Source organism: Micropterus salmoides, unplaced genomic scaffold (genome assembly GCF_014851395.1).
Source record: "Micropterus salmoides isolate LMB-PRFRI ecotype aquatic unplaced genomic scaffold, ASM1485139v1 Ms_hic_scaffold_7, whole genome shotgun sequence".
NCBI classification, from domain to species: domain Eukaryota; kingdom Metazoa; phylum Chordata; class Actinopteri; order Centrarchiformes; family Centrarchidae; genus Micropterus; species Micropterus salmoides.
In genome coordinates this window covers 21,319,570-21,335,706 of record NW_024044459.1, presented here as the reverse complement: position 1 = coordinate 21,335,706, position 16,137 = coordinate 21,319,570, and the positions used below count along the sequence as shown (strand labels likewise).

Below are 16,137 nucleotides of genomic sequence, written 5' to 3'. Positions count from 1 at the left end.
GTTTAGGTGTGAGATTCATCTCACACCCAAAGCAGTCGGTGGGGAATTGGTGAAATGCCAAATATAGAGTACATGCAGGATATTTGAAATTATCCATACCACACTTGACAGTATATGATCCTTTAAAACAATGACAAGAAACCAGTGAGTAGGCAGAATCAACCCATGCTTTTATTTAATCCATTGCATATAAAAACTTTTTTTTCATTATTTTTATTATAATTTTTTACATAAAGTTGTATGATCTACAGTGCTATCCAATAGACTGCAATTAACAAGGAATCCATTAAAATAACATTTTTAATTGTCTTGTGAAACTTCCAGACAAGTTGGCATTCTAAAGACATAACCCAAAAAATAATTGTCCAGAAGACCTTTTTTTAAGTTACAGTTTGTGTTTTCCTTTCACACCATAAAAAATAGAACACATAATGAGAAAAGAACCCACTGTTTCCATTGGTCCAGGGCTGTTTAGAATCTACAGTATGTGTGTCAAAATAAGAGTCCCTGTTTCGGTACAATGATGCACCCCACTCCCACCCAAGCCCCTCTTCACTACAGAAATATACTAAACCCTTCTCCTGTCCAGGCAGAAAAATGTCAGTGGTTTTGGATATTGCAAGTAATGTGAGTCAAAGTGTGGGCCGAGCATAGATAAGCAACACACTGTCAGTGTTTCAGCCATAATTAATGCAGCAGTGGCTGAACATGCAGATGTGTCTCAAAGCCTCTGTGCTTCGTAGGCCGTGGACAAGCAGCAACTACACACTCCCGTTGCACCCTGTTCAGTGTTTGTAGCTGGGATACGACCACATGGATGTAGACGACACTGCAGTAACTGTACAGACGGAGCAAAGTCACTCCCGCGTAGTTTACATCCAACCGGCTGTGTAACATCTTTGAGTGTAGAGGCAGGGAGTAAGGAAGGTGCGAGCTGTTCAGACCAGGTCTACAGCAAATGCGACTCTTGGACATCCGGCTATAGGCCACACATCACTCAAGTAGTAAATCTGTGACTTGTAGTTGACCCGAATCTCCGTAAGTGTCTGCACTGACAGCAGATTTTCCAATTTGTGTTTGGCTGTGATAGTAAAAAGGCAACATTTGCAAATTTACAACTGGAGATCAGGCCAACCCAAGCCAAAAGATTCACCAATGCAGCAAAAGAGAACAAGAAATTAAAATAGGAAAGAAAAAGGCTAAAGTAAATGACATGCGTTGAATTTAAGGCACAGCCCATGGGCCAAGGAACAGTTTCTTTTTTAAAAAACAATTTGGCTTTCCCCCTCTCTTCACTGAGCTAGTTCTCAGATAAGCAACATGTCGATGGATCATTTTTTACACTGAAGCTCATGTGTAATAAACATTCTCTCAACAAGAGGTACGTAATACAGCCACACCATCACCAAAAGGGATGATAAGAATCAACCATTTACAACAAACGGCATTATGATAGTAATAACATTAATAATTATATTATATACAGCACAATAAATATATGTTTGTAAACAGCGATAAAACCAGACAATTTTATTACAGGTAAGGGCATTGGGTGAGGATGGGAAAAAAAAGAGAGAAAGAAAATCTTGGCACAAAATGAAAGATTAAATAAAAAGTTTGGAAATGACACATAATTAAAACAAGCACTCTTAGAAAAAAGCAGTGTGCAGTATTTCAAGTGTGTTTTTTTTCTTTCTTTTTAAACATTTGTTGATTTTCTATATTTTATGTACACAGAGAAAAAAAAAAGTATATTTGGGTACTGCAACTGGCAAGCCTGTACTGTGGTCTATGCTACAGTGAAATATTTACTGTACCACCTTTATATTGCAAAAATGACTCAACAAACAGAAAAATATAACAATAAATAATAGCATCAGGTGTGAAGTGAAAAATGATGAAGAGACTCTTGGCGAGGTGTAAGACAGCACTGTTCAAGCCTAAGTATTCATGACTGACTGTTTTGGCAAGTTCAAACATATTAAAAATATTGAAGTGGTGACATATGAATCTGTCAGTGCATTGAAGTATCCATGTAGAGGATGATCTCGTTTGATGACTACGCAAAAGGAGCTGAGCTGATTGTCTTGTCGAAAACAAAGACAGCAACTGGGTTTGATGTTGCAATGGCAAAATTAACATAAAAATAAAGTGGCTGGAAACAAGCAGGTATGCAGCTATTGATGATGATGTGTATTCTGAACAACATGTGCAAGAAAAATTTATACGAGGACAATAAAAGCTTTCACAACACTGGCATAAAATCACCCCAGTAGTTTTTACCACCTTTGCTGTTTCTGTCTACTTGGAGCACTAATCAAGCTTCTAAAAAAAGGTGCTTTTTGTATCAACTACAAAGCATTGCATTGTCTGAGGATGTGTTCAAAAAAACTGCAGGCAACGATAACAAAATTAGAAAGGCTTCATCCACATCCCAGTTTCAATGAGAGTAAAGCATAAGACTTCAGGTTCCTGCTCACCCAAATAATGGTTATGAATAAATTCCAAATTTTTATTTACAGGATTAACCAAATACGAGTATAGTGGCATGGGAATTGTAGTATAAATGCTATTGGAGCAAGTGCAAACACTTAAGAACACTCCTAATGTAATCCAGCCTTGAAGATACCCCCTTCAAAACACTGAATATCTGTGACACATTTCTACCCATTGGTTCCCAAAAGATCTCTAATCTTCTTTGCTAACAAAAAAAAGCCTAGGATTGCAAAAGTAACTTCTAGAAAATATCTGAATCTTACATACAGTACATACAAAAATTAAAGAGGTCTAGGACAGCATCATGGCTGTTTAGATTTGAGCTTTGTATATCAGTCAGGTTTTCAAGGAAGACTTCCACATCTGCAATGTGTCTCGAAAAGTTCCCCAGTGTGCTGCGGCTTTCTTCTCAGCAGGAACGGCAGCTTAAAATGCCTCCTAATTCGCAATGGGGAGGGAATAACCTAACTGAGGGGGAGATTCTCCTTGAACACACCGATAACCGTCTCTGTAGAGTATGGGCACTTGATAAAAACACAGAAACACTGCAAAACTTTCAAGCAAGGCTGAGACGAAGCGTAGGGAAGGAAAATTTGATATTTTGTATCGTGTGAACAGCACTGAGTGGACTATGAGCCGCTCGTCCATGTCCTGAACCTAAACTTGTAAAGGGGAGGTGTAAAAGTGAAATAAAGACACACCACTTCAGTACAAACGGGAATGGAAAGGAGTTTTCCTGAGTGCAAAAAAACTTGAAGAAGTACCAGTGGGCGTGTCTGAACAAAGCTGAAAGAAGGACTGGCCAAGGTGGAGAGCAGCGCACACTTTGGAACCATAAACATAGATGTATAAAAAACACAGACAGACTCCACAAAACCCAAAAAAATATTCTATAAATAATCATCTGTCATTACTAAGAAGAACAGTTAATCAGGTGCTGTCCATAAACTGCTATGTGTGTGGGGTTTTCTCTTTCTCCTCTTCCTCCTCTGCTACCTCATCCTCCACAGCACATGGTTGTGAGCAGGGTGTCTCCCCCTCTTCCGCTACCTCCTCCTCTTCATCCTCCCCCACCTGTTCGTCCAAAGGAATCTCCGTTGATTCAGAGTCCTGCGTACAGAGTGTTTTAGAGTCAGTACAGCTGTTTTCCTCCTCCTCCTCGTCCTCCTCCTCCTCGTCCTCCTCCTCCTCGTCCTCCTCCTCCTCAGGCTGGCTGCCGCTGTCTTTCTCAGTGTCCGACTCCCCGTCCTCCTCCAGTGTGAGCTCAAATTGGAACTTGTCCCCTCCTGGGGGTCGAGTGCCATCTTCAGACTCATCCAAGGCAGGAGAGGGGCTTTGGGGGATGGTGCTTTGGTACCACTCCCTGTTGTCTTCCAGTGTGTCCAGGATGTCCTGGGCGTCCGGGTGGACCAAGTCAGCCCACGTCTCCCACAAAGGGTGAACGATATAGTCTATGAAACCAACCTACAGGACGCATGAGGGGGGAAATAGGTAATTCAGTGTGTGTCTATTCACAATATGCAAGTCCATGTACAGTACGTTTGTTTGTGTATTACCTGGCTCTTTTCTACCGAGGCGTTGTGTTTGTCACACATGGGGCTGATCTCCATGCCCCTCTCTCTCTCTCGGTCCCCCTGGCTGAAGAACTCCTCCATGATGCGGTCCGTCCATTGGCGGTACAGCTGGAGAGGCTTAGTGGGGTTGCTCAGGTCTGCACAGTGCACCATGTTCTGGAGAACCTGAATATATAATAAAAAAACACGGTGTCCATGCCAGCCGCCTGCTCCATGATGTGGGGTAGGCTGAAGCTCAAGGGCTCGCTCACAGCATCATTTACATCAGGGAAATTCCAGGCTGAGGTCATCTCATTTTAATGACATAATTGTGATTAGTGGATTTGCTTGCAGAGGTAAAGTATGTGCTTTGGTTTCAGCATTTGACCAATGGCAAAGCTGAACTTTAGGACAAGGGAGAAAAACATTGCCGAAATGACTATCACATTACTGCTTCACATGACCCGTAGTCGCAAACAAATTTGGTAAGACCATGGAAGTGTTGCAGAATGTTTGAGAGGACCACGGAAAAAAAAATAAAAACACATAACAAGGGCATGGATCTAGATTTTACTGGCCAGCAGATTTATTCTGACCTGTATCCTGTCCGAGTAGTTGTCCAGCAGCAAGACACCAGAGCTGGTCACCTTCTTGGTTTCCACCATAGTTTTCAGATCAGCCAGTAGATTCATGTGCTTGGACATGTCTGTTGCTAGCACCTAGGAATACCCAGAACAAACTGATTGAATGAGTGTATAATGTAGTGCACATATTGCATTCCACTTAAGTTCAGTAGGTATCAACTTTATAGAAGAGATGTAATGCAATGTGATCTTTTCACTTACAATGTCAATGACCATCTTTCGCAGTGATTGTCTTTGTTTTTTGGTCAAGTTTTGGAAGATGTCACAGTTCTCCTCTTGCAGAAGCTTGAAACCAACTGCTAGATGGTGGTTCTCCAACACAGACGAGTCATTGTACATCAGCGCTAGCTCTGAATCTGCATGGAGGACACAAATGATCATTTTAGGCTAAGGAAGTGAAATTTTTCAGGTTTTACAACGGTACAGGTGGTTCAAAAGTATATAAGAAAACCAAACTTGAACATTTAAAACATGACATTAACAGAATATATGCATCAAGAAATCTGTTCTGCCCGGGTTATTTTGTAAGGCAATACATACAATGCAACAAGGTACATCTTTTCAACACAATGAGGTCCTAATTACATCTCTAAAAGTTTATATGTGCTTCCGCTACACATGCATCATCCATCCTTTGCTCCGTGAGTAGCAGAAGAAAGCACCAGCATGTTTTCCGCTGAGAGGTTTCCCCACTCTGGGTCATTTCAAGGTCCTCTATCTGTATTTAGATTTCCCATTAAGATGCATTAGTCGTGGCCACAGTGAAGCAGAGCAGCAGGAGGGAGAAAGGGGATCTTGCTCTGTTGCTATGTGGCTGACAGAAGATCATTCTAGTGACTCCTATCTAGGATGACTCACACTGCCTTTACTGCAGGGATTCCCTATTTAGGCTTATGGGAAGTACAACACATTTTTTGTGTTAAGTGTGTGAGACTGCACAGTGTCTTTTCTGTTCTGATAAGGTTTTACTAATACCATTATGCAACATGGCTGTTTAAAGTGATACCCAGCAGATATATACTTTTTTTGTTTGTGTTTTGTTTTTTTGTTTGTGTAACACAACTAAATGAACCCTGTTAGTCTGGTTTAAGACTCGGTTCACCCATTTCCACCACTACCCTTGGCTCGTATCTAGTCATGCAGAAGATTTTGCGGATAGCTGCAACATATAGTGGAGGTGAATGGTTTGTGGTGCTCATAAAAAAACAGCCGCATCTATTCCCATAATCAGTGTCCCCATTACTCCGGAAAATGCTCAGACCTCAGTGTCAAGGGTAGGGATGCAGCGATTACCGGTTTTTACTATTAATTGTGCTTTAAAACGTCACAGTTAATTAATCGTAAAGTCTCTGCAACACCGAGTGTTTCTGTTGCAACTTGCACAAAACGAAAACAAAGTTACACGGTGAGCGGTGCACCAGCTTGAAGTGTCGTGCTTATCAGAGGCATGGAGGCTACAACTGTTCACTGGCTATACTATGGCAGAGGGACAAAACCGTGAAGCTATATTTCCACCAAAGGAACTGCTGAAGTCGGCAGTGTGGGAGCATTTCGGGTAGACCAAGACTGGCCAGGGCGTTATTTAAGAGGTGATGGATCACCTGTTCAAAACCTTGCTGTTAAAATGTTGCTGCTAAGGAGCGAATAACTACATTAGACTTGATGCAGCACCTGCGTGATCACCACCCAGCTTTGCAAAGCTTTCCCAAGTAAAGGTAATACATAATAACTGAGTTAAATAAAGTGGCAAATTGGTAGGGAATTAACTATAGGCTAAACGTGTCACTTACAATCGATGCCGTAGTGGTGAGAGTCGAGCTTTCATCGCAACGTAAACAAACAAAGTAGGTGTACACTTTCTGACCCACCGCAACAACAGCGCGGTTTGTTGCTGCGTCGAGCAATGTGCACCGCGCGCACGCCCCTGTCAAAGTAGTTGAACTTTTGCGCTGAACCCAGCTTCTACCCACTGCAAATCGCTTCTTTCCTGAAAAGGCCTTTATGGAACGTGGTCCTCTCAATACCTTCAGTAAATGAACATTTAACGTTACATCATGTGGCCTCATCCTGTCTTTGTTTAGAAAATGTTGCCATGTGTAAAACACTAACATAACATCAGGAGTTAATAGACTTCCAGGACTTCCAATTAGGCTAACTGCATTTCAGTTATTAATAACATGAGAGATGTTCTCAATTTCTTTGTATCACTAAAACTTATATGTATAGATGAGAGTTGATGAGAATAACAGTTCAGTTTATTACCCTCCTCAATAACAAGTTCCCCTGGGGGATAAATGAAGTTAATATTCCTCTTATATTAATAATACATATTATAGAAATATAATTGTTAATGTTCAAACCCCGGTTTCCCCGGCCTTTCTGTGTGGAGTTTGCATGTTCTCCCCGTGTCTGCGTGGGTTCTCTCCGGGTGCTCCGGCTTCCTCCCACCATCCAAATACATGCGGACTAGGTTGATTGGTGACCCTAAATTGTCCTTAGGTGTGAGCGTGAGTGGTCGTTCGTCTATGTGTGGCCCTGCGATGGACTGGCGACCTGTCCAGGGTGTACCCCGCCTTGCGCCCGATGTCAGCTGGGATTGGCTCCAGCCCCCCCCGCGACCCTGTACGCAGGATAAGCGGTTGACAATGGATGGATGGATGGATGGAATTGTTAATGTTATTAAATATTAAAATCAACTTAAGTCATTACTAGTGTTGTGAAATTAATTAATGCATAATAATCGTGAAACCGTGATTATTCCTCTGACTATATTCGTACCAACAAAATCTGTAATCGTTGCATCCATAGTCAAGGGTAAAAATAGGGACTATTTTTTTTTATAGTCCCAACAGAAAAAAACGCTCACAGTGAGGTCTGTGGTTTATCCAGAGTAATGGGGACAGCGAATCCGGGAAGAGATAGTGCTTCGAAGATTGTTTTTATAATGTCATTTTTCAATGCAGTGAAAACCACAGATTTCATCCAGCCTTTCCCAAACAGGAGATGGCTAAAATGTGAAAAATTAAGTGAAAATAAAATTCAGTCTGATTATCAAGGTCATTGTAGTTAGTTGTGTGGATGCAGTGATGGATACCTCATAACCAAAACTATCTGCAGCCGTTTGTATAGATGGATAGCACTAGAGGCACATGAAAAAATATGATTTATTTACTATTTACTTTTTGTAATTTAACTACTATGCCCCCCCACAACAGCATTTATACCACAGAACATGTCAAACAAAAGTTTTCCTTTGCAGTGTGGCCTATTACATCCATGTCCTTTTTTTGTTTGTTTGTTTTTTTCCTGAAAACATGTTAGCCTGAATTAATTACTATTTTTAGTATTATACTGGGTACTACTGAGGACAATATTGATCTCCTCTTTGAATTCCTCTACCTTGGAATTACACGTCAAAGCCATCACATGTGACATGATACATGCACGTGTGCATGCATATAATGTCTACATAGCATGTGCCGAGTTTGTGTATATATGAAATTTAATTTATGTAAGAACGTTTAATTGTCTGCAATATGGTTGTGTGTGCGTGTGTGATTGTTCCCACCTGGTTCTCAGACTGTGAATGTGTGTTCGTGAATACGCACTAATGACACTGCTGAGCCACTGACGTAGCTGCTAAGACAGTGCCATATTTAGACTCACTGGTGTTGATGAGGAACTGGTTGGAGACTCCAGGATGGTCCACGTCGTGAATTGCACTGGCAAAGATGGCAGCTAGGATCTCGAGGTCTGTGAACACAGCCTGGAAGACAAGAACGAAGTGCAGAGGGGCAGAGGGAGGGCATTGATGAGAGAATCAAATCGTTGGGACAAAAATATCCTTGTAAGTAAGAGCCATTGATTGGACTTTGAGCAGGAGTTTGATTGAAGCTGATTGTGGAAGCGTGGGCTATGTGTTTGTGTGTAAGTGTATATGTCTGTGCATGTGTGTGCAACTGTGTTCATTTGCTTTGTGTATGCACACACCTCAAGGGCAGGGGTGGATAGCAGCACGTGAGTTGACTGGGTGACGTCAGCAGCATGAATGTTGTTATGGTAAGCCACATCGCCATGATAGTGGTCTTCTAAGGTCATCAGGTATGTTATAAAGGTGTCAAGTGGAATTTTAAAAGTTTTCAACAAGTCTCTCTCCTGTGAAACCAGAAAACACAAGAAGGAGTTCATGGTCAAAACTAGCATTTATTTTGCAGTGGAAGATTAAGACAAAAACAAGGAGTGACAGTCATTACCTGGAATATCGTGTGCATCATGACTGTCAGTGGCCGATTCCCAGAGAATTCTGAGATTTTAAAAACATTAAGGCCCCATTTATTCACATGCTCCAGCTCCTGCGAATGGAATTAGAGACACAATTAAAAACCTTCCTTCGTTTCCTGCGTTATTACCGGAGCCCCTACCCCAAAGTACATTTCAGATGCCGTGCACTGCATTCATGTCAGTGTGTAGTTTAATTTAGCTGCTGCACAGCTTGTGTGTTTGTCAGGACACAGAAGCGCACCTTAGCGAGTTCATCCTCGGTCTCGGTCTTGACTCCAAAGCGAGGGATATTAGAGTTTGTGAGGCTGGAGGAGTGTTGCAGCTTTTTCACCCCGCTGATCTGAGACATGGGCAATTTCTTCTTCTCCTTCTCCTTCTGTGTCTGAGGGGTTGGCATCTCCACTTCATGTTGCTTGTCTGAAAAGACGCAGTGAAACACAAGTGGAAGATGAATGGTTTAAGTAAAAACACCTTTACCTTGTTTAGGAGGTTTAACACTTCTGGAAGATTAAACAGGGGTTTAGAATTTGATTTATACTGTGTTTGGCCACATACACAATAGGACACAATAGATGTACTCTGAATCTTGGTACCATATTAATTATTTACTTTCCAGGCAAGTTGGAGATTTTTTGTTTTTCATTCCAAACCAGTGAGTCTACCTTTCCGTGTCATCACTCACCCAGGAAGGTGCTGGAGATGAACTCAGACACCTGATTCCCAGAACGGCTCATCTCTGATAGGTGAGTCAGTTCCCTGTTCAACATCCTTTTGAACTGAAAGAGGGCCACACACACACATACACAGATGAGGGGTTTCACACTGTATAATACAGAGCAGAAAAATTACAATTACATTTCTTTTCCTTTTTTTTTTTTTTTTTTTTACAGCTATACATATATATTTATTAGATAATTCAATATTACAACATTACACATTACACATTTTTAACACTAGACCATGGTAAAAAAATATGTATATCATGAGTCATATTTCCACAAACAATGCACATCACATGTCAGTCTTCATCATTGCTGCTGTACGTCGTATAAAAAGTAATAAATAAAATACTTTTTGAAGTAAACTGCTACATTTAGCTGTTCATCAAGCAACAATAATAATAATTTTAATATATAAGACTGATTTGAATAATAATAAATTGCTTAATAATAATTAATAAAGAAAATTGATTCAGGAATCAAAGAAAATGTTTCCCCCAGCCCTACCAAGCAATGCACAGAAACTGCAAACACAATTCACGAGCCCAACAAACTATGTTCATTTGACTATGAATACACTTGAGACAAAAGGTGTGAGGCACCTACATTGTAGGGGCCACTAATTCAAAACCTCTTTTATTAAACATACATTTTCACGATGCTGATGTCAGTCAATCAAATGATTTTATTGACATGGCTACTGCCTTTTACCAACATATTCTTGAAATTCACATCACAGGAGCTGCACCCAGGAAGGTCACCATTTCTGGTGTAACACACACACAAACACACACAGCGGGTCAGAAGGTTCCTGCCAGGGATGTACGTAATCAGTAACCCATTTTCCCAGTTTATTTCTTTCAATTTCAGTTTCTCGCTGCCACACTGCCTACTCCTCTCTGCCTCTCCCTCACCCCATTCCTTTGTCACTCTCCTGTGACTAATTGGAGTGGCACACCTAAATTTAGGCCTGACTTTTGATTAGAAGACCACACTGATTGATGTGAAGGATAATGCTTAAAATCTGGGATTTTCCAAAGTGGCTGCAAAACAACAAGTGCGTTATAAAACGAATTGCAAAACAAAGACCTCTCGAACAAAAGCAGCTGCATTGTCGGAATAATTCCGACTTCTGTCCAAATGAACAATTTATGTATATTGATTAATTATATACATATATTAATCAGTCTTAAACTGATTAATCTTATAATCTAAATCTTAAAATAGACCATTGCAACACTACAGAGTGCTTACTGTGCAATTGTATATTGACATCCTATTGAATAGCACCCTAGTGTATTCATTGGGTGATTTTTTTAAATGGAGACACAAGAGGCGAAGAACCATCTGTAAGGTGCTTTTGTCAGGTAGTAAGACCCAGTAGAGTAGAAAAGTGACACACATATCCGTTATATTTATTTGACGCATAATTATTAAAACAAATAAATGAAATAATCAGTCAGATAAAGTCACACAAAAATTTTAAGAATTCGGATTTGGGGCTAACCTAAATAAACATCCCTCATAACATAAAATATGGAGCAAACCAACTATCCAGAGGATTGCTGACCTAAAACAAGTCTTCACAGAGCTCTAACAGTTACTGTTTTATTCCATCTAAGAGAGCTTTGTCGCACTAAGAAACCTGAAATGACCGACAAGTACAATGACATGTACAAAAAAAATCACCTGAATAATTAATTAAAACACATTAATCTGAGACCACATCTTACCTTTATATATCCCCAGGACACAGAGAGCAGATAATTTGCTTCAGGCATTTTGACAAATCAACAAAATAGATCCAGAAACAGAAAAGCACAGGTTTATAGCCCAAAATACAGTTCGGATTATGAAAGCACTAGACAGATGCCGAAACAAAAACAGTCCACAGGCCAGTAAAAGATCTCCTTCTGAAGAGGTTCAATGTAAATCAGCTGTACAAAGTCCATTAATGAAGCATCATGTTCCTGTCCTGCGAATGTCCACAGAAACGAGCCCATGTTTCAGAAAGGAAAAGAAGACTCTGAGAGAGGAGCGGCAGGAACGTGGCTCCCCAAAGATCCTATGAGAGCATATTGTGAACACACACACAGTGTGATACACACTGACATGTGCACGCACTCACACACACACACACACACACACACACACACGCATACACCCGGATGCAGGGACACACTGCTGAGGTTGTGAATAATTGATGATCGTGCGGATGCTAGGTAGATGCCAAAGCACCAGGACAGCAAAAATGTTTCTGTCAACAGCTCCCAAACAGGGCTGGCTGCCTGACTACCCGCCTGCTTCTGTGTGTACGACACAAGCTCCCATGTGAAGAGCACAGGCTGCTTCTCTCACTGTGTCACAAGACGGCAGCAAATCAGGGCCCAGACATGAAAGAAGTGGGAGCTCATCATCACCACTGATTGGCTTGGATTGGAACAGAGTTGAGGTCACCTGCTGTGTGATTGGCTGAGACCGAAGTCAGTGGAAAATCTATCCCGTCCCTTTCCTTCCATTCCTGCAGTGCAGCGGGATGTGATTGTGTGTGCGTGTGTGTGTGTGTGTGTACATACAGTACATGTTCCTTTGTGTGCATGCTATACATAAATAAAATAAATACATTACGTGCGCGCGTGTGTGTATGTGTTTGTGAGTTGACTGAACCTAACCTTCAGTACAGGTTACCTCATCCAACATGATGGCAATAATGAGGTCAGCTTGTGAGTCACAGTAACATCACTGATTAGATGATGTAAATACAAGAAAAACCAATTCATCTAGCAAAAAGAATGGGCGTCACAGTTATCTGAAGTGGGCTCAGTAGGACAGAGACTGAAAGCAGTGTATTTGCACAGGCTGCTGTGTGTGTCACTGACCTCAAGAGGTTGCTGCTTTAGTTGTAAACAAGGATCAAACATTATTGAAAGAAGGGTTTTAATGGAATTCTCCCATCAGTAACAGTACAAATGGTCCCCTTATAAAATAAATTCAAAACAAAATGAAAGGGTGTAAATACGGATAATACGTCATGAACATATTTCATGTCTCTGGCAGCCATTTCTATTGCCACTATCCAATCACACTTAATTATCTGCCATTGTTTGTAGTCTCAAAGAGATCTCTTTTCAAAGACAACAAAGAAAGATTTAATGTCAGTCCATACACACGACCATCTAAACAGACAAGACACCACGACCACAAAATATCAAGTCAGAAGACCAATTATTGAAACATCATCGCGAGGGTCACAAAAAACATCAGATTATAAAGCTTGGCAGCTTCAGATTCAGGTGATAATTCTGTGTAGGTTAATCATTAATGACCCCTTTCACAATGTTTCCATTTTGTCCTTTGATCTAGTTATTATAAAACAAATAGCTTATAACTGCTTTAATGATGATGTGGCAGCATGACAATACAATTTTACGGAAAAAAGAATAAAAGTTTATAAAAAAATTGATGATTTAGAAAAGCTTTTTTTTCCTTGATTCATTCATTACGGAAATAAAAAAAAAACACGCATGTGTCGTGTGTCTGTGATGCTCCAGTGGCTACATGGATTGAAAAGGGACTAAACCTGTCCCTGCTTACTTTACACGCCACCTCTACAGCCAGTCTGGCACTGTGAGTAATTTATAGCTACGCTGGTCCAGATGAGACAGCTGGCTAACTGAGATCCAGCATCTTTGATTGACTCAGAGACAAGCAGGCCGGCACAAGCCCACACACACTGACATACAGTTTACTCCCTACAGAATATATACACAAATATAACGCCCACACACAACCCTTCTATCCACACAAACTCCCACTCTCTGTTGGACAAATATAGTACACACCACACACACACACACACACACACACACACACACACACACACACACACACACACACACACACACACACACACACACACACACACACACACTGATAGTTTAGCCAAGAGGTGTGAACACAAACTATTGGGTAAAAATTGGAAAGTGTCACACCAAGCTTAGCTGTGGTTTGTGGGTAATTTGTTCTTCGGCAGAGTGACCAAAAATATCCAGTCCCTGCTGTATATAGCTCATGACACCTCCAGATCTCTGTTGAATTCGTTTCTTTTCTCCCATTCCACATTTATTCTGGTGGCAGACGCCCCCTCTCTACAGAATACAGAGAGAACAAGAACAGTCTAATTGCCGCTACTGTTTTCAGTGAATGTACGACTGACTGTGAGAAGTAAGTCTGCTGTCCATTCATGGTCTAAACACAATGTGGAGAGGGAAATGAATGACAGTGTGTATGCAGGACGGTACCATTATAAGCAGCTAACAGTAAGGGCTAAGATACAGATATATAAACAAACAAACAATAAAAAAATACAGCAAGGATAAAATGATCAAACAGACAATAGAGATAGGCAAACAGCCATTCTAATCAGTATGGTAAGGGTATTGCCATACACCCTTACGAAAAACCTTCTCAGTTCAGAAAATCCAAATGACAAAACCTACCAACAACTTGTTCAGTTACCGATGAAAGACTTCCACCTGCATGTGTAAGACTTGAGTGTTGTAGTCAAGACCGCCCAAACCGAGACCAAGTCAAGACCAAGACCAGAGTTTATCGAGACTGAGACAAGACCAAGACTTTTAGGGGCTGAGACCAAGTCGAGACCAAGACCGAGGGAGGGCGAGACCACTTCTCCACATTGCATGACACACAATAAAATGTGGAACCAGATCATAGATACTTCTTAAATTGATCAGAAAGATCCACATTAAACACCCACATACAAACACTAAGAGCTGAAATCAACATAAGCATCTTTTTTCAACACTCCATGCTTACCATCACGGGGAGGGGTGACAGTCGCTAACGGTGACAACACATTTTTAATTGGGGTCATTGGTCCTCAATGTCTGAGACCGAGACAAGACCAAGTACAAATGCGGTCGAGTCTGAGACGAGACCAAGACCATCAAAAAATGGTCTTAAGAACGGTCGCAAGTTACTAACAGGACAACTATTGAGGACATAGCAGCACATACAGTAGAAGAGACTAAAAAGCGTCAACAAAGCCTGAGCACAGACCTGCAAAACCTGAATATAACTATAAAGTGTCATGTTTATTATTATTAATATTCCAACAGATTGTGAAGACCTACTGCAAGGCATGCTAATAGCAGCATTTTATCTGGATGATACTATAGCAAGAAAGTAGGATTCATCCAGGATGAAGGATGTAGACGGTGATGACGGTTGCAGTCAGCTGAGGGACTAGTCCATTACTCATCCTGTCATGTGATGCCTGACTGTATGGCATCACAATTGTCCCAAAACATAAAATGGAGAGTGGTTTGTTCCCTATTGCTTGCTGAAAGCTGCAGCTTAAAAAGATTTGTATAGGAGTCCATCCTTCCATATCTATACTGATCGTAAGCTGCTTGTATCTATTTTCAACCTACAGAAACAGATTGCCCAAAAAGTACGGGCTGTGTGTGTGTGAGCGCAACATTGTTTACAGCCAAGGAAACAACTTGCAAAAGCAGATATACTGAGCAAGGTTGTGTACCTTAAAAAAGTAAAAGAAAAGGAAATGTACAGGTGTTGTACAGGCGGACGACTCACCAGTGAATACAACACACATAAGACACTGTCTCCGTGACGTCACCTGTAGGTTTCTGAAGTGCTTGATGCCAACTATTATAAAAACGGACAAAGAGGTGCATCTGAGGCGGGTTACTGAAACCACCTATCGACTGCACACATCCTTAATTATGCATAACTTTCATCCTCTTGATTAAGGCATTTGTTGGGTGTAGTTCCCACCCAGACACTCCCTCAACCCTGAGGTCACAAATCCATGTTGAGTGACAGATCTTTCTCATGGTGTCTGTTACTACAGATCACAAGCACTAAATTTGAGTCATTTATAAAAATGAGTAATGAAAAATTACTCTTTATAGATAGAACAGTGCAAACTTTTAACAAGGGGTTAGGTAAAATGAAAAGTGACACTTCCCAGGGAAAAAGATTCCTGTTCAGCATCGTTCATGCAACAAGGATCTGTCCTGCTGAAATGCTGGTCAGAAAGATAGGGATCAATATATGACCCCGGTTCAACCAAAGCTGCTAACACACAATGGCACAACCAAAACACTTTTACTCCAGGAGATCTGATCTTCACTTCAAACTACTCTTTGGACCCCAAAGTAGGTCCAAATGATCACCTAGAGTATCTTTCTTTGTCCTACAATATTACCTCGGGAAATTATCTGACCATGAAGAAGCATGCTAATCAAACTTGACCATCTAACACTGTTCCTGAGGCAGAGCCACGGAAAGACCAGCTGCTCATTTTAGAAACAACACCACCGACAAAAAGGGTAAAAATGTACCCACAGGAGTATCCTAAACTGGAACCAACAGTACAATATTCAGCTCAAGAGAGATGGG

At 41.0% G+C, this 16,137-nt stretch overlaps 1 protein-coding gene across 9 annotated transcripts in view; it reads right to left on the bottom strand.

Annotated features, from left to right (window-relative positions):
* Positions 1–149: 149 nt before the first annotated feature.
* pde4d (phosphodiesterase 4D, cAMP-specific) overlaps positions 150–16,137 on the bottom strand; it is a 207,137-nt gene continuing 191,149 nt past the window's right edge. For 8 of the 9 annotated variants that reach the window (XM_038703070.1, XM_038703071.1, XM_038703074.1 and 5 more), the window contains 9 exons: positions 9,657–9,750; positions 9,216–9,391; positions 8,947–9,045; positions 8,684–8,848; positions 8,360–8,459; positions 4,895–5,049; positions 4,646–4,768; positions 4,053–4,235; positions 150–3,960 (listed from right to left, as the gene is read on the bottom strand). In XM_038703070.1, coding sequence (XP_038558998.1) covers positions 3,448–3,960; positions 4,053–4,235; positions 4,646–4,768; positions 4,895–5,049; positions 8,360–8,459; positions 8,684–8,848; positions 8,947–9,045; positions 9,216–9,391; positions 9,657–9,750 — 1,608 coding nt within the window. In that variant the 3' untranslated portion in view covers positions 150–3,447. Of the gene's footprint in view, positions 3,961–4,052; positions 4,236–4,645; positions 4,769–4,894; positions 5,050–8,359; positions 8,460–8,683; positions 8,849–8,946; positions 9,046–9,215; positions 9,392–9,656; positions 9,751–11,426; positions 13,151–16,137 lie in introns of those variants that run through there. The other variant, XM_038703077.1, reaches the window with a different exon arrangement.